This window comes from Urocampus carinirostris, chromosome 8, assembly GCF_059441175.1.
Source record: "Urocampus carinirostris isolate Australia breed hairy pipefish chromosome 8, RoL_Ucar_1.0, whole genome shotgun sequence".
NCBI lineage: Eukaryota > Metazoa > Chordata > Actinopteri > Syngnathiformes > Syngnathidae > Urocampus > Urocampus carinirostris.
In genome coordinates, this window is record NC_142356.1 from 18,325,995 (window position 1) to 18,349,812 (window position 23,818).

General features: G+C 40.2%; 1 protein-coding gene across 5 annotated transcripts in view; it reads left to right on the top strand.

Moving 5' to 3' along the window:
• bnc2 (basonuclin zinc finger protein 2) overlaps positions 1-23,818 on the top strand; it is a 269,137-nt gene that overhangs the window by 239,618 nt on the left and 5,701 nt on the right. For 4 of the 5 annotated variants that reach the window (XM_088341837.1, XM_088341838.1, XM_088341839.1 and 1 more), the window contains one exon: positions 15,051-17,428. In XM_088341837.1, the coding sequence (XP_088197963.1) occupies positions 15,051-17,428 (2,378 nt within the window). Of the gene's footprint in view, positions 1-15,050; positions 17,429-23,457; positions 23,532-23,818 lie in introns of all 5 variants that reach the window. The other variant, XM_088341841.1, reaches the window with a different exon arrangement.

Consider the following 23,818-nt stretch of genomic DNA (forward strand, 5'->3'; position numbering starts at 1 on the left):
TACGATCACTTGTTATTTTCTAAAACAGTGCTTAGCTTTAAAGGACATTGTGTGTTATTTAGTGGCTCACATTGGTAAAAAAAAAAAACTTAATTCTTGAAAAAAAATCAACATGATACATATTCATTTTACATAATCTGAGGCTCACCTACAGGTACCGAAAAAAAACTAAAACATGGTACAAGATAATGCCAAAAAACAGTGCAGTTTGGTCATTTTGAGTCTCCGTAGTGTGTATTCTTCCTTGTGATTTATTGCACTCGTTTTTGGTTGCACTATACAATACAGTGACATTTACAGGTCAAATATTACTCAGTGTTCCTTTAAGCTGAATTCTTCCTCTCTTCCATTTTCTAGTTCTCAGAAAGTTTAGGAAATTCAGCTGTTTTCGCCCAAAATTGTCATTAGAAAATTAATTAGATTTTTGTATGGACAAAGAAAATTGAGGAAAATTGATACTTTAAAGCTCATATGTTTGCTAAGTAGCATTGCTAGAATGTGAATTTTTATTCCGCAATATTTTCTAAATTGAACGTGAATCAAAGGATTTTGATTGCAAAATATGGAGCGATTACAACTTCGCACAGCACATATTTACATATTGTTAATATTATTGAAAGTGTCAAGAACCGAAACCGGATCAGGACCCAAATGCGTGGCGTTTCTCACACAAGCCTTTTATTTTACGGGAAATGGGGAGTCATGCACATTAGGCAGCAGTCTGGTGTGGAATGATAGAAAGCCAGAGGCCGACAAGATTGATACCAATTGCCCGAGCAGATATCGGACAGATGGGGTCGATACCGGACAGGACAGGACAGACAGGATTGATATCAAAACAGGATATCGAAATTAAACAGGACAAACTAGACGGGAACGAAACTGGAAACCGATATTAAACAGAACAAAATAAAGGGGAACCATACCGGACAGGAAATACCAACAGGAAACATGACCGAGTCAAAACCCACGTCTTGCGGGGCAGAGGTTCGTAGACGGACTGACAAGGGAAACGTGAGAGTACTGAGCTTAAATAGACGGAAAGCCAATCTGTCAACGAGCCACAGCTGGCACCACACGGGCGGGGCCAATTGGGCGCCATGGCAACCGTGACAGAAAGGTTAGTTCAAACTATTGAACTTAGTTAGTTATTCGCTAATGCTACCGCAAGCAGGTTTAACAATCATTATAGTTTAGCCAGTTGATTTCCACTTAAAATGCTTCGTAACAATCACAAAATCTAAACAAGTGTCACTGCAGAAACACAAGTTATTCTAAGTTACAAGTTCAGTTGTATGTGTGAGAGTGAGTGAAAATAAAAAATGTCGGTGGCGCATGAGAATGAAGTTATATATTTTAAAAATGAGGCAAGTGTACAGTATGCGTGTGCATGTGTGCACGTATGAACACCGCACCAACATGTGGACGCGCTAACTGGCCGCTGGGGCCTGTCGTTGAGCCACTGTCAGGGGGATCCTTGTATTTTTCCACAGGCATGTCAGAGGATTACACAGTCCCTCTGCTGTTTCCCTCACCTCTCACACATACACAACATCAAAGAGGTGTGCACAGGTCTCCTCTCACTCCTTTGGCAACACACATACACTTACAGACGTGTGCCCGCAGGGAAGGCCAGTGGCAAGCGTGGCCTTTGCATGTTCATAAGACGTCGAGTGTTCTACTAGCGCCGCAATACACGCCGGTTGGACAAAAAGCAGCTGTTGCAATGGATGTCATATTTGTATTATGACTGTGTGCATGTCATTATCGAAAAACACAAATTGCTGATGTTGGGCACGTTACTTTACAAAAGTTATTAGTTATAGTTACTCACTACTTCTTTCAAAAAGTTAGTAATTTCCTTTTTCCGTTACTTTAAAATGATGTTGTGTGTGTCAAAGAATTTGAAATTTGCCGAGCAGTATTCGAGTCAGTTGAATAGAGAAGAACAGACTTGCAGTTTTGTTGTAGAATTTATTGCACCTCACCGGCAACAAATTTACTCTATACTTGAAATGCAACAAAATTAATTTGAACAGTGTAATAAAACAACAATCAGAAGTAAACAATATAAAGTAAGTATAATAAATGAAAGTCAACCCTGAGACAACTTGTCAAGTAGACATATACTACTGTACTTTGTTCAAAACAAAAATTATTTTTTTTAAATATATAAATTGAGTAGACATATGCTATTGAATATGAATAAAGTATCTATCTATCTATCTATCTATCTATCTATCTATCTATCTATCTATCTATCTATCTATCTATCTATCTATTTATCCATCTATCTATCTGTCTATCTATCTATCTATCTATCGATCGATCGCATTTTAAGTATTTTCACGCAAGAAAACGAAACAGTTCAACAGTATAAAGAGGTTGAGAGAGGGATTGGATATTCACTTCATACTGTCTTACCATTGACTTTTGTTGTGAACGAAATGTGCAGTTGATTATTTTTACTTGACCAGTTGTCTCAGGTTGTAGGAGTTTGATTTTGTTGTGTTAAAGCCACTTGATACTGTTAAACTGTTTCGTTTTCTTGCGTGAAAATACTTAAAATACAATAGATAGATAGGTAGAGATAGATAGATAGATAGATAGATAGATAGATAGATAGATAGATAGATAGATAGATAGATAGATAGATGAAGAGAGAGATGGATAGATGGATAGATTTTGTGTAGCACAATTCGCCCCAACCTCACCGACACCAAAGCTCAGGCAGTACTCAAGTCAAATGAGTTTGAGACCCCGGTTTTTCACAGTGTCTCTTTCAGTACATAGTTTGAGCACACGCCCACATTTAATTTGGATTTTCTACCCTGTAAACCTTGTTGTACAAAGAAGAAAACAATAAACAAATATGATAAACGGAGAGCGTCAACAACAAACCATGTATGAGCCCTTTAAGACTTCCTACCTGCCTCCTGATCGATAGACAAAAGGCAGCCCTAACACCTCATTTTATTCCCCCTAATCGTTCTCTCAATGTTATCTCTCCCAGTCGCTTCTCCTTTACCTCTGCAAAATTTCCCAGAGCTTCTAAGAATTCCCAGAAGCCCCCAAACCCCCCTCCTTTCTCCATCGTACCTCTAAGCCACAGGCAGACACCCCTGTTAGAGGCGATTACTTTCCGATCCGCCCCGCCTTTTCCGTTCTAACAAGACGCAGACATTAGCAAATCCATACTTATTGCGTTTGGGATGATATAGGGAGACGTATTAGTGTGACATATTAGGCCGGCAACAAGTTCACAAGGTGAGACGCTACACTGACATAGCATCGACTTGCCGGCCTCCCGGGACGCCCCTCTATGCTAGCGGTGCTAGCCGCGGCGGAATCCGCCCGTATTGGATTTCTGTGATGGCTGTTTAGCTTGTAGCGCTACAAAAGGGCATACAGGGCTACTTGGTCGGCTGACAGGAACCCTAAAGACCGCAAGGCTACCGGAGATCAATAGCAATACACTGCACATCACTGCCGGCCCGGGCCAGACCAAACACAGGAAGATAGCGTTACATGCGGAAGTCGAAAATGTCTAGGAAGCTGACTGCAAGGGCGGGCGGTTCATGTTGGTAGTTTGTGTTCCCCTCTTATTAAGTCATACATAAGTTATAGTAATTTAAAAGAAAATTAATGATTTTGTGTAACTTGTGTCAATGTGACATGCGGTCTGGTTTGTGTCTGGTAAGGCACTGTCAGACTCATAAATATATGAACTTACAGCATATTTGTCATTTGATTAATATAACTGTAGAAGAAAACATTCTATTTTCTTTCCCTAAACTATAAATGAATTCTATGCACTGCTTCTTTCAAATTAAAGCATCTATACATAGGTAATCCTCCACTAAGCAATAGAACAGTGGGCAATTGAATGCTGACTAATGTGGCAAAGTGCTTAAATTTCATTTAGAATACAAGCCTTGGAGCTTGTTACCCCAATGTTGGTTCATACAGGGTGCAGAAAAAAATAATTGTGTGTTTGGTATTATCTCTTGACCAATCAAAATGATTCGGTTTCTTAAATTGCTTAGCGTTGACAGTCCACATGGGTGTCCTCCACTATCAGGCATTTCTAACAATAAAAGCAAACAATGACGCTGTTAACCAGCCAATAATCCTCTCCGGGAAGACAAGAACAAGAATGATTGCGTTATCAGCCCCGCAGCTTAGTGCCACTGCGTGAGTTCTCGGAGCCGGCGTGACTAAAAACACAGCATACTGTTTCAAAAAGCATATGAGTCCAAATCCCTCTCAAATGAATGATGATGGATGAATATTTGCAGGCTCAAAGGAGAGTAAAAAAGGGGGGTAAGGGGATGCTGAGTTTAGTGGACCATGAGGAACAATGAACATCTCAAAAGGAGAAGTGAAGTGAAATAGATTAAGTGCGCCAAGGGCCAGATACTCGGCGGATGCATCAAACATCTGCCGGCTCGACGGTCTTCTTTCGAACCCCGTTGTTCAACCTGTGTTCCAGAGCTTAAACCGGAGACATTTTAGATAGTCCACCCCAGTTTCTTATACAGTGTTATCTCCTCTTATGAGCCTATTTCGTTCGTGCAACGAGCACATTTTTTCGATATTGAATCATTAAAAACTAATTGGTATGTCCCTGTCCTTCCGACAGCATCCAAGTGAACCTTAAACAGCTATCAAACACATTTCCTTAATCACTAAAGACCCATTCATTTAGGGCTGCAACAACGAATCGCTAAAATCATTTACAATCTATTCTTAAAAGTGTTGGCAACGGGTGCGTCATTCGATTTGTTGTGTCCCGCGATTTTTGTGTTACCCAGCACGGTAATTCGACGCATATAAGATTGAATTTCGTTTTGACATTGAGGGGGCATGCTTGTAGTACCACTTTTATCCAGCAGAAGCTGACTCATGACCACATTATTTTGTCCTCTCCGTCTGGCGACTAACTTGTAGTATCACTTTGGTCATTTTTGATGCATGAATGAATGAATGAATGATTAGCCTTTATTGTCTTTGTAAAAGTACAGTATAACCGAATTGGAAGTCTTTTTATTTTTGAGCAAGTAAGACAAACTAAAAAGGTAAACATGTGCAAAATGATAAAAATGTTAAAAATGCACAAATTCCTCTTGCTTTGACTTAGTATTCGCATACAACTCCCATGTTGCCTCTCTTTTTTTTGCACTCTTGCATACAGTTGTTACAGGTGTCAAGTTTTTTCACAAACGCTTATATTATAGAATATTCTTTTGTTTTGTTCACAAATTTTTTCTATCTATCCAAAACTTCACTTTTTGAATAAAGAGGAGAAAATTACTCATCGTGATTAAGGGCTATGCAAATAAAAATGACTTGACTTAATTTTAAAATCCCAGTCAACAATTATTACAATAATCGTTAGTTGCAGCCATTGGCACAACCAAACCCTTTTTTGGGGTGCTCAAGCACAAAATCATAGCATTTTTTAAAGGACAGGATAGTTTGGATATGATGAAAAAACGCTGGAGAAAAAAAAAAGGAAAACAAAACAGAAATGTCATCAATGCAGCGCCAGAAATACTCCATTGCCTTTAGTTCAGTCCATTTGAGTCCTAGCTTCGCTCTCGCCCCCCTCCATGCTCTTTTTTCACTCACCGAGAGTCACTTGCGGCATAGCGGAGGAGTCTGTAAAGGCTCCGGTGTATTACGGTGAGATTATGTTAAAGTGGTTATGTACCAAAAAGTTATTAACAGGTTTGTAACCCTCAAGGTCAGGCCACACAACTTAACCTGTAAAGTGTAGGGTGCAATCATAAAGTGTTGAATATAATGCAGCATCGTCTAATAAGCTTTTTCTTGTTTTTGTATGTGTGTATTATTTGCCCTCATGTAGGATTTAGATCAGGGAATGGTGTCATAATAGTCTGTAGCTTGCAATAGTGTTTGATCAGTGCAGCCCTTTGAGACTCTTTGTGATTAAGGGCTATACAAATAAACATGACTTGAATTGACTTGACTACTCTATTAGAAATAAACGGGTAAAAACGGTGTAGTAATAGTGTTTCTGCTATCTGAAATGTCATGTGATGTTTAAAAATGGGAAGTGACACTCCTGAACAGCATTGAATGATCCTAAATCACTTTAAGTGGAATGAAAAAAATAAATTAAGAAAATAATAACAATAAGCACCCCCAATGCTTTGAACCTTAAGTTGCCCCTGTTTGCAGCCCTTACTTAAATAGCGATTAAACATAAAAACTACAATAATAAGATATATTAAATGGTATTACCTAAATACAAAGACTTACCACAGGGGCAGTTGCATAACAAAGGTGTGTGTGTGTGTTGGGGAGGGGTTGCAAGGAAAAGTTAAGGAGATCATTTACCTGTCAACTTATACGTTTTCCCCTGATTTTATATGTTTTTTTCAATCATTTTTAATTATTTTTGATAAGACGGATTTGATCTTGCCAATTTTGGCTCTAATCCAAATCCTATCGGTCACAGGTATCAGACGACAACGTGATTGTAGATTGCTAATATTGTCGCGGTATTCTATTTTGAGTTGCTGTGAGTACATAGGTGCCGTGATATGTGTTTATGGTTTATTATCGCTCAATAGGGGAAATTGCAACCATTTATATGGGAAGAGATTGGATGAAGTTGACTGGTATGAGATCAAGAGCGTCACTTACTGTACACTTAAAATTAAAGTAATTGTATTTTTAAATGAACGTACACACAATGCTGACGCTGGCGAAGCGGTCTCGAGCTTTGAGCGGTCTCTAGTGGTAGCCTCTGGGAGTTTCAGTTGTATGTGGGGTAAGATTTTTCTTTGACATTAAACGCGTGTATCGAAATTCTCGTTTTTAGAGGTGCTTGTATAAAGAAGTACCACTGTACTGAACGCATTCCTCTGCTTTGATGATTTTATTATCACGATTACAGAGTGAATTCCTCTCCGGGGATCACCTTACAAACGCAGACGCGACTCAAAGCAGCGTGTCTTTGCCGTGACGTGTCCTTTCTGTGTGTTTTGATGGTCCACAGCTTTTCCCGTCGTGTAAGTTACCGTACAGGACGTTGTTCCAGATGGTACGGCTGTTTATTTTTGCAGCTAGTAATCACCGTATTCGGAACACGCGACGGCCCGAGCGTCGCTTCCTGCCGTGGCCGCGCACCGACGTAACCTCCGAGCCAGCCGGCCGGCCACGGGGTTGATGTGTTCCAGCGCCTCCTCCGCCGTCCCAAGATGGATTAGCAAAGCTGCGTGCCAGGCACAAGCTAAAGGAAAAGGGGGGGGGGGGGGGGCGTTTGAAAATACTGCATATTTGGTCATTAGAGACTAAAGGAAATTGAGCTAAAAGCTCCGTCGGATAATAATTGTGGTTTTGAAATGTATGTGACATCCCAGTTATCCTCAGCAATCTGTTCCTCTTATTAATGATTGCTATTCCCCTTATTAAGCAATAAAAAACTAAAAGCAGCACCCATTTACTCACAGCAACATCGTCTATGAAGAATAAAAACAAAAATCATTTAGGTAAATAAGTTGATTTCGTTTATCAAAAAAAACAACACAATTATTTCAGCATCTTTCTTAGTTGTTTTCCCCTTGCAGAAAATTTAGTGTTGCTTAGTTCACGTAGCAGTGCAGGATTTAGCAGGCGTAATCAGTTCTACAGATGCTTTTACTCTGTAACAAAAACTGTCACAATTTAGTTTAATTTGCAACAAACATGTCAGAGTATCAGTTCCCGTTGTCTTCCTATACGTTGTTGTCTGCTAACAGTGACCGAGACTCTCCGATTCAGAGACGTAATGGGCAAGATGTAATTGGTATAACAATAACAGTTTAAAAATTGAAGATGTTTTTCCCCCCTGCTTTATACGGCTTATACAGTTTAAAATGATCAAATCACGTATACAATACAGGGAAAATATACAAATTGACAGGTGTGAGTGAGAAAAAAAATGTTTTTTTCTCCGGTAGATGGCCAGAAAATTCTGAAAAGAACAGTGCTGTCTTCTATTTTTTATCTGAAGAGTTTACTTGAATGAAATATACGAGTAAAACATTGATATTAATGAATTGTTTTGGGTGCCTATTAATAAAATAACATTTAAAGCCCTATTCTATGTTTATTTATCGGCTTTTATTTTGGAAATATGATGCTGCTCAGGGCAGTGCAGTATTTTTCAACTCACTATTGTACCGATTGATTTACAACTGAGGCCAGTCTCCCAATACTAACTTGTAAATATTTCCTATTTTTCCTAAAATCGTTTTCTTTTAAATCGTTTTTTCCATTTCTCTTTTTATTGCATGTTTATCTTAAAAAAACATTTCTAAACTCATTGTAAACAATGTTTTCTACCCTTTTATCAGTGAGAATAAAACCTATTCCATTTCTAAGGAAAACATTGATGACAGTTGTACATTATTCATAAGAGCTACCGAAATGTAAATCTCTGAAGTAAACCCTTTTGATCTTAAACGTTATTTAAGTTCAATTGAATCCAATGGTGTCCAAACATTTTCCTTTAAGGCCACATACAGACAAAAATGAAAGATATAAGGGCCAATTTCTATTCAAATTTAAATTAAAAGTGTGTATTGTTATATGCACAGTCAAGAACCTCGATTCCCTGCACAATAAAATTCTTAATTCGCTGTCGACACAGTTGCCAGCGTAATAGAACTAAGAAACTATATACATGTATACATAAAGAAATATTATGAATACTGAAAATTATAAAATATTAGATCAACTCAAGATAAGTTAAGGGAGTAAGATAAAAATAAGATAAAGCACAGTTGAAAGTGACTGTAGTGCAAGAATAGTCCAAGTATGGTCCAGTTTAAAGTATCTTTAGTGTAATAGAGTAATTTGATATTTGTTTTAACTGTAATTTAACAAAAACCACAATACAGGTGTTTTTTTCTTTATTTTACATAAACCCAAATTCTTCTCTGAAGGTTAGAGTTAAGAAATTAGATTTAATCATTTTGCCTCTTTGCATACTTAACTCGTTCACATTGATCAATGATCAAGACTCGCAGTGATGAAGTAAATATACAGTGTTGGAAAAACTATTATCTTTAATATGTGCCTTGAGTCGCTTATGTCAACCATTAGTTTTGACATCACTAATATATGTACATAAAGTGTCACTTTTTTTTAACAATAAAAAATACAGGATATATAAAAAAATAAGTCTTGAAATGTGAAATGAACTAAATGTTTTCTTACAAAAAAAAATCAATGATCAATGTCAACAAAACAGAATTGAATCAATCCCTTTGTTTTTACATCTGTAAATCTATCCTGACTTCCCTCTACACACAGCCAATTTAATCCAACATTCTATAAAGCCAACTACTGGTCAATGTACCAGACACATGCTCCTTTGGGGACATCCCAACCCCTTGTGGCCCTTTTGCATGTGAGCTGGCTGGGGGTGTGAAATACTAGTGGGAGTGAGAACTAACTGGGAATGAGGTGGGGTTGACCACCATCGAGAAATGGAGATAGGCTCCAGTTAATGGTCTTGCATCTTCCTGGCAGCATGTCAATAACGGCTCTGATCACATTAAGTAAAGAGTCCATTAGCTTATTCTCTTTGGCCATTGTGCGCTCTCTACGAAAGGAATGCCAAGAAGTGTGTAAGGATTTTACTTATAAGGTACTGATTCTGTTTCCTTTAGCAAAGGTCGCATGGAAGTAGCTTGTACCGAAAATGGGTACAAAGATAAGGTAGCAATACCCTGCAAAGCTCCAAACTGTATGTAGCCATGTAACGTCTCCCCCCAAAAAAACCAAAAAGTGTAACAGCTGGTATTCTGCCAAAATAGTTATCAGAACAAAGAAGTATTGGGGGAGAAAAGCAGGTTGTCAACCACCATTTCTTAGCCGGCTCGTTGCTCCCCCCCAAGGCTCAGCGGCCCCCACATCTGTCTCACAGACCCCCGCGACAGACCTAGTCCAAACCCGGCACATCACAAGAATCACCCTCAATTAAACTAGGACCACTAGACCCCTACGATCATACCTCGTCTCGTTTTATTCTCAGAGGCGTTCCCTCTGGCTGCGGGCGAGGTCCACTGATTTTTGTTTTTTTGTCTAGTGTGAGCAGCTGGACGAGTGGAGCTAACGTGGCTTTGTAAAAAGAGCCAATCAATTGTTCAGAGCAGACGCCGCTCCCGTTGGAAGCCGTTGGCGGGTTCGGCAGAGGTTCTGAACTCTGAGGGATTGCTCGGTTCTTGTTGCACACCGGAGCCTCAAATGGCTTCCATGTGCCGTCCATCTGCATCCACGCTGGGCTCTGTCCAAACTATGGTCCTTTTTTACTTTTTAAAGTCGGTTCATGAACAAATAATCAAGACGGAGGTCAGAGGGGTTCAAAGAATTAGCGGTTAGGATTTTTTTGGGGGCCCAAAATGACAGATTTACTTTCTGCTAGAGATAATGAAAAAAGACAACTCAGTAGGACCAGGCACAGAAAAAAAGTTTACCTGAGGCCACCTGGATAATGGGAAAGGATAGAGCGTGACTTATCCTTCAGTGGTGAAATCCACCCCCACCCCTCTCTTCACAGTCTGCAACTGAACAATAAATCTTCCTTTAGTCGATTGGTGTGCCTTTAGCACCTTAACAACTAACACACAGGCATGAATTTTTAAAACAGGCACGAGTTAAATCAGGTTGAACGGTGAGGCCTGCTGTTTGGAGTCAGCGAGCGCTGAAATCGCCCCACGGCTTCTTCTAGTCCCATTGTGTAGGTTGAGCCTAGACAGAATGAAAACTGCGGACATTACACCAACAACTGGAACAGATTATCGTGGTACAATGTACAACATAGAAAATATTTATGTTCACATTGAAAAAAAGGTGGTGCTTTACAAACCTGAGATCGGCGACACAACTTTTCGGTTAGATCACGATACCCCAACCAATCCATCCGCTAATGCACCCAAATTTGTATTTCAACTGGTTAAAAAAAGTCCTTCCTCTCAATTACCTCTGTAGTTTATGTGGATCTCTTTTTAACAGAAAGAACCATGTCTCTAAAGAGATCTTAAAATGACCACTGCACCACTGCTAACAGTAAAAACGTCAGCATAGAGCCGAGTATTTGTATTTTTGTTTGAGTGTGTAATAGAAGCATTAGCTCTCAACTGATGCAAGTGCCTTTCTAACCATTTTTTTCTAGCCACAGTAGAACAAAAGAACAAAGCCCACGTAGCTGTTGCAGAGCAGCATCCATACAAGGTAGACGCATGGGTCAAAAGCCTTTGAAACGCATCACTTGAACGAGCTATTTAGCATGATCACACAGTGCAAATTTTAACCTCTCTGATTCTTACAAATGTCCTCCACCCACGTCTGGACGTAGCTACTGATTTCCCAGCGGTCCATCACAGAAGAAGACGAGGCGCTACTTGCTCACTGCTCACCTCTGACCCACGAAGAGGGAGCCAATGGGGAAACGCTTTGCGTCTCGGGAGCTCTTGCCCTCTGATGTGATGGCTGCAGGCAGTGAGCTTTGTGTGAAACCATCCCCTGTGGCACTCGCTCGCCACTCGATCCTTTCCATTATTCATGCAGCCCGGGTTGGGGAAAGAGACAGGAATATGGAAAAAGGGAAGAGGCAAGGTTCAAGACCTTCTCAGATCACAAGGAACTTCTGCTTAACCTTCCTTGAAGTGACGAACACAGGGATACGGCAGTGCTTTTTTTGTTTAAGAAACTGGATCTGAGAGCGGGGCTGGAAATCAATGTGGCTTCCCTGGGGGCTGGATGGAGATAGCATCCACTGCAAGGTGATTGGCGAATCAATCTGGTTCCCATGCTTCACTTTGCCATTGTGAGAAGCCAATGTCCCTTATGTGATCAGTCCAGCCGCCCTTGTTGTTGGGGAACTACGCTAGGCGTCATCCTGAGTCCACTAGTTTTTAACATAATGTGATTATCTGTCTTCCTGAATGTTCTGTTAAGACTACTCAGACACCTGATGAGAACATGTTTGGAATTCCAAGCATATTTATTGGTATGGTACAACCCTCCGTTTGACGTTGTTTTGAAGATTCGCTTTGAAGTCCTGGGACAAGAGTTCATCAACATTAATTTTTAAACAATAGTTTTTTGTTTCATTTAGAGCCTGGTTTAAGACATCGAAATGATACCTTTAATCTGATGAAACCTCCTCAGATAGCAGGTGAAATGTCTTCTTTGATTGTAGTTACAAATGATGCAGTGTTCATCATTCCATTTATAATATACCACCTGTTCGGATTCAGGTAATAGGGTAAAAGCATTTGCAGTTTGCGGCATCCCTGGGTATTTCCTGGCCAACCGAGGCATGCCGTCTGACCAGTGTGTCATGGGTGGTCCCCAGGGCCAACTTACCTCAGGGACACGTCCGGAACACCTCTCCAGGGAGGCATCTAAAACCAGACATACTAGGGAGGATACACCTCGTTCGACAGACATCCTTATAGGGAGGGTACGAACTTTGATCGACCGGTATAAGGAAAGCCTTATAGTTCAGCCCTATTATAGCCTTAACAGATTTATATAGAACAAACATAATGGCCAGGCATTGCCAGGCTTGGTGTTTTAGCCATTTTAGACCCCATAAACCACAAACAAACACACATACACACACACGCAAATCCACATCATATACAACCAAAATGTAAATCTGAATATAATAAAACTGATTGTGAAAATGTTTGTGACCAACTAAAGTTTGGAGATAGCATTTTTCCACCCTGGGCAATGGAAAAGGCTTCGTTGCCTGAGCCCGATCACAAAGTCTGATGAGTAATTACTTCTGGCATAGGCATGTAATGCTGTTAATCCCTTCACACTCCACAACCTAACATCGCTACACACGAAGGATCTTAATACTGCTCAATGCCCAGTGCCGTTAATTGCACAAGGACCCGGATTTGTTTTTTACTGACAGTCGAGCCCCGGCCCATGACAAGGCCATCTTTTGTTCATCGTCGTCGTCAGCAGTTTGCAAGGTGAACGCATGCCACACCACCCTTCTCATCTCCTGCCACAAACCCACTAAACACCATTCAGCCCAAACCCCGTAATGGAGACAGCCTGAATTAAAAATGCTTCACAGCCTCTGAGAGAGATTAATAAACATAGCCGTCGCTAGATTAATTCTTAGCGACAAGGAAGCTGGCAGATAAAATAAACTAACGGGGGTGGGCTGTCTAGTGGATAAAGCGGGGTACCCCCCATCGTCTTGGCCGTCGTAATTATTTGCTAATAGTCATTAACCTGGCAAACAGCGGTTTAGCCGCATTGTTCAATAGGACTCCGGGATGCATAATGACAGACTAATATGTCATAGCGCTGAGGGACATGGGGGAGGTTTGCAGGATTGATGAGACATTACTGGCGGAGAGGTGGAGCATGCCTGGAAAGGAGGAGGAAAGAAAGAGGGCCACATTAAGCTAATTGGGAGATGAGTGCCTACTTGTAAAAAATGCTTCTAATGGCACTTTTGCTGAAAAGCTAAGACAGAGAAGTGGACTTGAGTGTGTTCAAGCTTTCATTTTTCATCGCAGGTCAGTTCACTTGTTTACTGACCATTCAACAAAAACGTTTTTAGGGATGATTAAATGCATGCACAGTTTTTCAAACTTGTATCTATGATATTAAGCAGCAGTATGGACATACGAGTTTTAGTTATTCCTTACGATTTTATTTATGATCATTAACAAATGTTATGGTTGTAAAATCAATGCTCAACTACTTTTGTCGGAAGGACAAAAATAACCATTCTTGGATTAAACCATTGTCTGAAGAGATATGCTGCCTTTTTATTAAATTTTAATTAAATCCAATAGAAGCCCCCAATGCCCAGATGGCCATGCACGGCGCGTAGTTTCATATATTAGTGACTTGGGCTAGAATTTAAAGTCGCACCTGCAGGCAAAAGCTCCAGCTCACACACGAAATAAAAGTGTAAAATGTTTTTTAATGTATATTTAACAACAAATACCCTGGTGACTATTGATGTTTGGTCTCAGAAGAGTCTACTTCTCTATCATATCTGAGGGCATGAAATGAAACCCCTCACACTTATTCTTCAGTATTTTTCTTCCTCTGTGTGTCTTTCGCTTTCTCTCTTTAAACATTTATCTTCTGTTTTCTCTTACAGGCCCTTTGTGCTTTGTGATGTTGTTTTTTTCAGCTTTTGGTGCACCATTTATCTTTCATAGATGCCAGCAGCAGGGAAAGCATGAAATGTTTTCATATCAATGTGACTAATTGTCGTAAGCTAGTGTTTATTCCCTTGATGTCGCTTGTGCCGGCTCTCAGAGGAAGCTTTGTGTGCACTATTCATGTTAGCTAGGCACTAGTTGATAAATGTATTAAATGGCAGTCGTACAGAGTACTCAACTGCTAAGGCTTGGCGAATTATTTTTTCGAGACCTGCACAAGATTCCAATGTTTGACAATGAGGACGCTTGTTATCTTTCAGCTAGGGATGGGATCTCCAATTTGGAATATTATCCAATTCCCACTGGAGAAATTCAAGCCCCTCCCAAGCTGTCCAGAAAATAAATGCAGCAATTGGGAATGTCAAACATAGCCACATTTGTCATTCGGAATTTATATCCCAGTGTAACAGCAAAAGAGCAAATCCACTCCCCTGGAACAATTTTGTTCACATGGTTGCAACAATCTGAGGGTGCGGTGTTTTATTTGGAGAGTCGGACAGGAGGGTTCATGTCCTTTACACAAGTGCTGATAACTGTCCCTCTTATGCAGCGATAAAATATTTTCATTTCTTTCTTGCATACTCGGTCCTCAGTTCTGGGCAGTAGTGAATGATGGCATTTTGAGGTTACAAAGATCATAAAACATTTAATTTGTGCAGAAAAAACATTTTTGTTTTAGTTTTACATTCTCCCTGTAAACTAAAGACTCTAAAACGAGTTACAAAAACGAAAAATAACTGCTAGTTTCTTGTGACTTTTTTGGTATAAACAAACTGCTAACATCTGCCCGGTCTTGTCTTTTGTCTCTTCTGGGGTGTATAGGATGCTGCAGGAAAGGTGCTGGACCGCTGGACCATCATGTCCCGGGAAGAGGAGATTATCACCCTACAGCAGTTCTTGCGCTTTGGTGAGACCAAATCCATTGTAGAACTGATGGCCATTCAGGAAAAGGAAGGTCAGGCTGTCACCGTCCCCTCCGCCAAGACCGACTCCGGGATTAGGACGTTCATAGAGAGCAACAACAGGACACGTAGCCCGGGACTTCTTACACACTTAGAAAACAGCAGCCCTTCTAGCATTCACCATTTTGAGAATATTCCCAATAGTTTAGCCTTCCTTCTACCCTTCCAATATATCAACCCCGTGTCTGCCCCTATGCTGGGCTTGCCCCCTAATGGACTTCCGATGGAACAATCTACTCTCCGGCTTCGAGAGCCTAGTTTACCCAACCAGGTGGAGCAGGTGGAGACAAGCGAGTCCGACATTTCCATGTCGCCCTTTCATACAAGCCAGAGTCCGACCCGTGGACCCCTCGGCACCATCAATAACAATGTTGAACCCAAAACAGAACCTAGCAACAGAGCATCTCCCGTTTCCCCATCTCCATCCCTCCCTCAGGCTCAACAACAGCTGAGCCAACAGCAACAGCAGCAGGGTCAACAGCAGTCCCAAAATCAGTCCCAGCAGCCCAACTCCCTAAGTGAGCACCAGTCTCACCACCACTTTGTCAAGGAAGAGCAGTCTAAATGCATAACTCACACTCCTTTCTCTTCCAAATTGCACCGCATGCGGCGCATGGCCTCCACCCCTCGCAAAGGCCGCGTGTGCTGCAACTCTTGCGGCAAGACCTTCTATGACAAAGGCACACTGAAAATACACTATAATGCAGTTCATTTGAAGATCAAGCACCGTTGCACCATCGAAGGCTGCAACATGGTCTTCAGCTCCCTGCGTAGTCGCAACCGTCACAGCGCCAACCCAAATCCGCGCCTACACATGCCTATGTTGCGCAACAACCGTGACAAGGACCTCATCCGTGCCAACACCAACTCTGGAACGCCAGTCATCTCAAGTACCAAAAATGGTGGCTTCACACTTACCAGCCCTGGCAGGCCACCTTTGGGCTTTACTACTCCACCAGTAGACCCTATGCTTCAGTCACCACTGCAAAGTCCACTGGTTTTCCCCTCTCTTAAATCTGTGCAGCCGGTACAACCCGTGCCTCCATTCTACCGCTCGTTACTGACCCCAGCAGATCTAGTTAGTCCACCGGTTTCCTTGCAAACGAGCCCCATTTTGCCCACTACCACCAACACTACTACACTGATGGACCAGCAACATCAGATGCTGGCTGCAGCCGTGGCTTCTCACACCAGTAACCTGTCTGAGATGGGAGCAGTGTCCCATAGCGTTAACTTGTCCAGTGGCAACACAGAGGCAACCACAGGCCCCACTGACCCCATGCCCAAAAAAAAGCCTCGTAAATCAAGCATGCCTGTAAAAATTGAGAAGGAGGTCATCGACGTGGCTGACGTCTACGAGGACAAAGACGAGGATGACGATGATCATGTAAACCACAATCACCACCACCACCACTCCACGCCACTTCTTTATAACACGCACATCAAAATGAACGGAAACTACAACAGCAACAACAACGGTGGCACAGGCAACCACAGTGGGGGTAGTGGGCAGCAGTCTCCCTCGCAAGATGAGATGAGCCCCGGCATAACTCTGCGGGGCATGATGAGACAAAGTGAAGACGAATGCCGAGAGGGAGCAGGCAGCGACAGCAGGGGTGATCTCCGAAGCTCGAGTGATTTACGCTGCATGGACAGCTACACCTCAGAGGACCAAGACCACGAAAGAGACTTTGAAAACGATTCAGAGACATCCGACTCCAAGTTCTACTACCGGGATGAGTTGATGGATGTGGACGAACAACAGAAACACTCCAAAGGTGACAAAGACCACAACGACGATGGCACCGAAGCAGGCCATCTGAGGAAGGATATGGAAGGCAAAGGTCAACTATCACCATCCCCTCACCAAGAATCTATCAAGGTCAAGGAAGAACTCAACGACCCTACCTACGACATGTTCTGTATGAGCCAGTACGGCCTCTATAACGGAGGAATGGCAGCGGCAGCAGCTGCCGCAGCTAGCATGGCTGCCCTTCACGGGAGCTTCATCTCCTCGATGGGCTACGGCGCCAGCCCACCCAAGTTCCCCACGTCCCAATCGCCTGACGGAGACCCTTGTTCCAGTCCGGACCCTAAAATCTGCTACGTGTGCAAGAAGAGCTTCAAAAGCTCCTACAGCATGAAACTGCACTACAAGAACGTCCACCTTAAAGAGATGCATGTGTGTACTGTGGCCGGCTGCAACGCTGCCTTTCCTTCCCGGCGGAGTCGAGACAGGTCAGTGTTTAGGGATTACTTGTTTGCACAGTTCATGCTTTGATCTTCAGCACAATGTTTTTTGTCAGAAGATCTGGCACTAGATTTGCTTTTTTTGTACAAAGAAAACAGCATCTTAAGTTACCTGTGTAAAACAATCGATGAACACGATTCTCAAAATATATGAGAGCTTAGAAATTTGGCAATTACGCAAACCTAAATATAGACCAATACAGTGATCGGTTGTTTATCGCAGGGTTCAATTTCATATGTATATATATATATATATATATATATATATATATATATATATATATATACATGCAAAACACAATGTTTGATGCCCATCCATAAAGTTGTTGACTGATAGTGCAAAGGTATAGGTGTATTACCTTACACTTTGAGACATGGTTGTGCCGTTTTAACCTCAGAAATCGAGTGGTAAATATTATTTAGTTTATCTTTGACATATTCGTTGTTTAAAACCATACTGCTTGAGAAAGAAAATTAAACATCAAAGTCTGGTTTTACTCTTTAACCCTTGAGAACCCTTTTCTTCTTGGAAATTTATGACCTGTGGGTACTCCAGATTTAAAAACAAGTAAGGATTTTATTGTTTTATAACTTCATAGAATGTGAGAATATCCACTAAAATCCAGAAAGTTTTACAAGGACGACAATACCATCATCACCTTAGCATTTATTTTTCTGGGAAGCCTGATTTTTTTTTTTTTTTTTTTCAAAATTACGTGTACTTATTGGAGTTCCTAATGGTCGAAATTTACCATGAATGCTTCTAAATAGCCTACCCCATTCATAACATTTAGCCCTAGTTTCCGTCGCCCGTTAGCTGTTAGTCAGTAGAAAAAAAATAAGCTTCATTCCGTGACATCTGCTCCCAGTCAAGTTCAGAATAAGCAGGTGGCAGCAGGTATCACACACACACATGCACAGTAACACTCCAAGGCCGTCAAGCCTCCAGCTACGGTTTTGTTTACCTGCCCTCTCTTGTCGCGCAGAGGTGATGGCGCATGCATTAACATTGATGGCTGTTAGTCAAACCGTTGCATTTATTAGCATGTCGGCCGCACCGGGGGAGCTCTGAGCCAGGATTTTTAACACGTACCGATCCCCTTTCCCCTGATGTGGAATATACAGTATATCCACGGGTGGGGCAGGGGTTGAGGGAGGTGGCGGTGTTGAAAGTTCGGGACATATCGCATGTGGAAGGCGCAGCGTATCCTTGTTGCCGCGGGCGAGTGGGCATCCGTGAACGGAATACAAAACAGAATCTTTGGGTAAAGAAGAAAGGGGCTGACCTTTTGGGTGCTGCGTTGATTTCGGGGAACTACTGATGAGGCGGAACAGATAGTGTTTATTTATCTGCCCCAAAATTGCTCAGCTCTGTTTTTTAGTTTATTACAGTGGTTCTCAACTGGTCTGACTTGAGGACCCACCATTCCAGCCTAATGAATCCACTTCTTAAATGTATTATATGACTGGAATGTGCAGTTTAAAACAAAGATAGTAGAATATATTCACCTTTTTTCCCCAAAACCAAATGACCAGCAAAACCACAACGTATATAAGCATGAGCCTATATCGCGTATAAGTGACCTCCAAAAACTGTATTAAAATAGCTGCATATTAAAAGGAACGCGTACCCAAAACATCAATGAAATATAAATGTAAACGATAATTATTGAATTGTGTAGACAATGACGATTAATATGCTGGTAAACAAAGTAAACATTTAACAATTTACTGTACTTTCAAGCAGCGCTTCAACTGCAGACAATTCCGCAATCCGTTGCTTCTTTGACTCGATCCTAATTGTCACTGTTGTCTATTCGTCCTTCTCCTTATCATTAACTTTTTGGAACACATTATTATGGGCAGGAAAATAAAATAAAACAAACTAAATCACAATAAAATGAGATGTGGTCCTTCTCAAACACAATCAGGAAGGCACTGATTGACTGAATAATACCAACATAAAATTGACAATGTTTTTACTTAATGTCCTTCAAAGTCCAATTCATCATCAGATACACCAGAGATTTGTTTCCCTCAATCTTGTTTTTTTTGCATTTATTTATATATTTCTGGACTTTATGTTTTCTCTATTCTTTAACATTGGTAGTCTCTGGTCTACTGATCAGGATTCGATTCCCATCGCATCCAATGATTTGCGATTATAGTCAGCAATATTCATTGCACAGATATGGTAATATACTACCCTAAAACCTCGTGTATAACGCACACTCACACTTTAAGTTATTTACTATGCAAACATACACATTTGACACAAATAAATACGTTATATCATCAATCAAGCACCATGTATGGGCTGGTTTATTCATGCAGTTGAACTTTAATTTGGCATGCTTTGACTCACTGTGCTAGAAAACACTTCAATTAATTAACTATACCAGGACCTATTTTTCAACATTTCCTCCAAATTGTTCTATCCTATGCAAATGTCACTAGAACCTTCTTTGTGTACTGTTTGTGCTCATCTAAACATTTTACCCTATCAATAAATGATTTCTTCATAAAAAAGCAATCGCTTACTGAAAGCCTTTATACCTTGAAAAATATGGGCATGATATACCCTCTGAGGGGTATAAATTCCCGAGAACATATGGGACATATTATTTCAAAGAGCGTGACAAGATGAGGAATGCGCCAGCTAATGACATAATGCACGTTTGAGCGTAACGGCGGTAATAAAAGGGCAATGTGATGCGCCCGTTTACATAAAAAGCCATTTAAGTCCAAAGAGATTAGGAAATGTTGACATAACAATGGCTGTTATTACATTTAACGCAGATAAATCAGGTTGCATTCTTCTGGCCGCTAATTTTATTTACAGCCCATTGCGTGGCAATAAGAGCTAATTGGCACTCGTTTCTGTTGCTCGGCCTCAGCGATTAATATAAAAGGCTTGCTACGCTGCCTGTTATGTGTGCTATTTAAATTGTGTCATAAGCTAGTTAAGTATGAGGCTAAATCATTATCCCATAGATGAGCTGCAGAGTAAAATAAGTATAGGACTAGCGTGTTTGATTGGACCAACACATTATTTTGAATACCGACTCATAATTATTAATAATAAGTCATAGTTAAGAAGAAATCATGGGGATACAAGACCCAAAACAAAAATTGTGTTTTGTACAATTGACTGTTGTACATACAAACTACTAAATCCGCCTCAACTGTGTTGCAAACCAAATCTGCGGAATAATTTAGAAATATTAAAAAAAAGAAATCATATATTCATCTCAATTTTGGCAGGGTTAAGTCATGGTTTAATTGGATTATCAATTGTTAAACATATGAATGTACTTGTTAACGTTTTTATATATATTTTAACCTTTTCAAAATATATTTCTTAGAATCCTTGTAATGTTTAATCAGGATACATGACAAATGACAAATATATGAAACTGTATGTGCTGTTTCTTCTCATTCTTATTTGGTGCTTGTTTAATGTTTGAACAAATTCCCTAAAACAACTTTTTGGATGTAAGGACTAGGAAGTGTTTTTTTGTTTGTTTGTTTGTTTGCCCACCCAAAAATTTTAAATTACAAAAAAAAAAGATAAAATAACTTTTCATACCAGAATCCCAAATTTGAATTTGTAAATTTATCTTTCATTGAAAAATATTCCTCCACTTTATTTTTTAATCACATTTGACACTTTTCAATTGTTGCTAAATACTGTTTATAGTATCACATTAAATAAATGCAGTTGAAGAACAAATTAAAATCCACAATTTAAATACAAATAAAACAAACTGAATTATATTACAATACAAATGATATGAAAAAAAAAATACATTTACAAAAAACTATTTAGAAATACAAGTCATTTAAATTTGCCTCAAATCCATCCCAAGACCTGCTGAGGATTTTATATTCTACGAAAGAAAGAATACCAAATAAAATTACATAATGTGTTTAATGCAGACAGCATCTGTGGCATTAGATTAAATGGAGTTTTGTTATCATGTCCTCCTTTTTATTTTTTCATGAATAAATAATCAAAAGCAAATGCTTAATTTTCACATATTAATGACATGTATGAAAATGTCCCAATAACTGTGACTGTCAATTACGAGGTACAGGAAAATCATATGCAAACATACTCATAGTTTTCCCATATAATCAATAAAAAAAATACTCTGCAGCTAACACAATGAAGACGTGAAGATCAGCTAATATCTCTAGCCTCCCATAGATGCTTAAATACTGGGTTAAAAATCGTTTTTGGGATAATGAATTGAAAAGTAACATATTTGTGTCTTTCTTTAAATGTATTTTTCTTGAAATAAGAATAAGCAAGAGACACAAGTGTTTAATTTTGTAGTAAAAGAGACCCCTCACTCCTCCTCCCTCTACTGAACTAAAAAAGATGGCCTATTTACCACAGGGACTTGAAAGAGGACACAGCGTGATTAAGTGCAGCAAAGCGCCATCATTATTAGACCCGTTAATGGAGACACCAGTTATTCATCTCATTTTAATTTAGCGTATTTTTAGCCTTCGCTTAGCTACTTGAACCTGTTCTCTTCACATCGCGCCGGCGGGGTAGTCTCTGGTTGCGGCAGGGCCGACGTTAACGGAGGGGGAGTGAAGGTTAATTATGCTGGAGAGAACGCCCCCTTTCTGCCCACCTCGTGCTCTGTTGGGCCCCTCGCGGGACAGAAGGGCCCCTGTAATCGCTGTTTGTTCCTTATTGCTCATTAGTTAAGGGATGGGACCCAGAAATGGCTATGCGTCAGAAAACTTAACAATTTGGGACTCAACCATTCTCAACTGGTATAACTTCAGGTCCCACTATTAAGATTGAAATTCCCAAATGTATCCAATGAAAGGATTTAGCAGTTTAAATCAGAGATAGTCGAATACATTAATCTTTTTTGTTAAAAAAAAAAAAAAAAAATGACCAGCACAAAAAAAAAATCAAGACCATACACACTCGCATATACGCCCACACTAAGCAATTCCAATTCCCTAAAACTGCTGTAAATAGCCACATACTAGAATACATTTATATGATTAATACAGCGTGTAGCTAGACATAAATTGTTATTTAATTAGTTAAGTAGTTATTAAAGAATAATATAACAGTTAAAAAAAAATATATATATGTATATATATATATATATTTTTTATTTTATTTTTTTTTTTCGGTAATTGTTCTCAGAATTTTCCTTTGTTTTGCTTTGAGAAGTCATTTTTATTGTTTTTATTGTTCTTTTTATCTTAATTTTGACTTTGCAAGGAGAACAGGACCCAAACCTCAGACAAGAAATTCCAGGATGTTCTAAAAGCACCCCTGAGCCAGTTATTTTTCTATGTTACAAAATCAGATCCATTCTATAATGTTTGGAAATTAAAAAACAGCAACAGGGTCAATAGTGACAACCATTTGAATAGTGCATACTAGTCAAAACAACAAACAAGGGTGAGGTATAGTAATCAAATTAACGATTTGGCATCCTATCCACTTTCCTTTGCCAAGAGCATAATGAACTTATCAGTTAGTGGTGTGGACATTTTGGGATTATCAGGTTTTGTTTCATTATGTTATGTTTTTCTTGTCACTTTGAGTTAAGCAGGCAATTTATGACTGTGGCCCTAGTATGTTCTATGTTATTCTTTGTTCCTACATTAAACAGTGCTGGTTTTTAAAAAAACAAATACTGCGGACTGACTTAGAGCTTATTAGCAGTGAAGGTGTTGTTGTATTTCAAACCCCAAAATAGGGCCCGCCTACCCGAGCATCACCCACAGCATCGCTATTTTTCAACATTGTTATAAAACACACCAAATCTTTGGACCCTAAGGTTACTCATTTGGGTGTTCATCTAGCACTAAGCTCAAAACCAGGGTATATACATACCCAGAGCACATTAAGCGCTCTTATGAAGTGGCCACATCCCCTATTTCCCGGATGCTGACGATGCTCGCGTGGACGGGCTCGTGCTTGCCCGCTGGACGGGAAAGGGTCCCTCAAATGAATGTATTTCTACCTCTTGCAGGACATTGTCGGATAGGGAAGTAAATAATTAAAGGAAAGGGACCCTTTTTGACTGCACCAACCCTGCCACTGCTGGTAAGCTCGACCTTATCCATTGTGACTCCATACAGTATGTGCCCATCTTTTGTTGATAAAGACCTTTTGATTTAATTGTCACCTCCCTGCATGGAACTCCCTTACATGTAAAGGTGTTTTGGTCATTGTGGGCCGGGTCTTTCTGTTTTGATTGTGTGATGCCCCCATTAACCCTGCCGCACTTTGACAACATAATACTTTGCAACCCTTGGCATGGCTTTTTAGTATGCTAACTTAAAAAACGGGACAAAAATCCTATGGTCGCATATGCATGGAAGACTGTCATA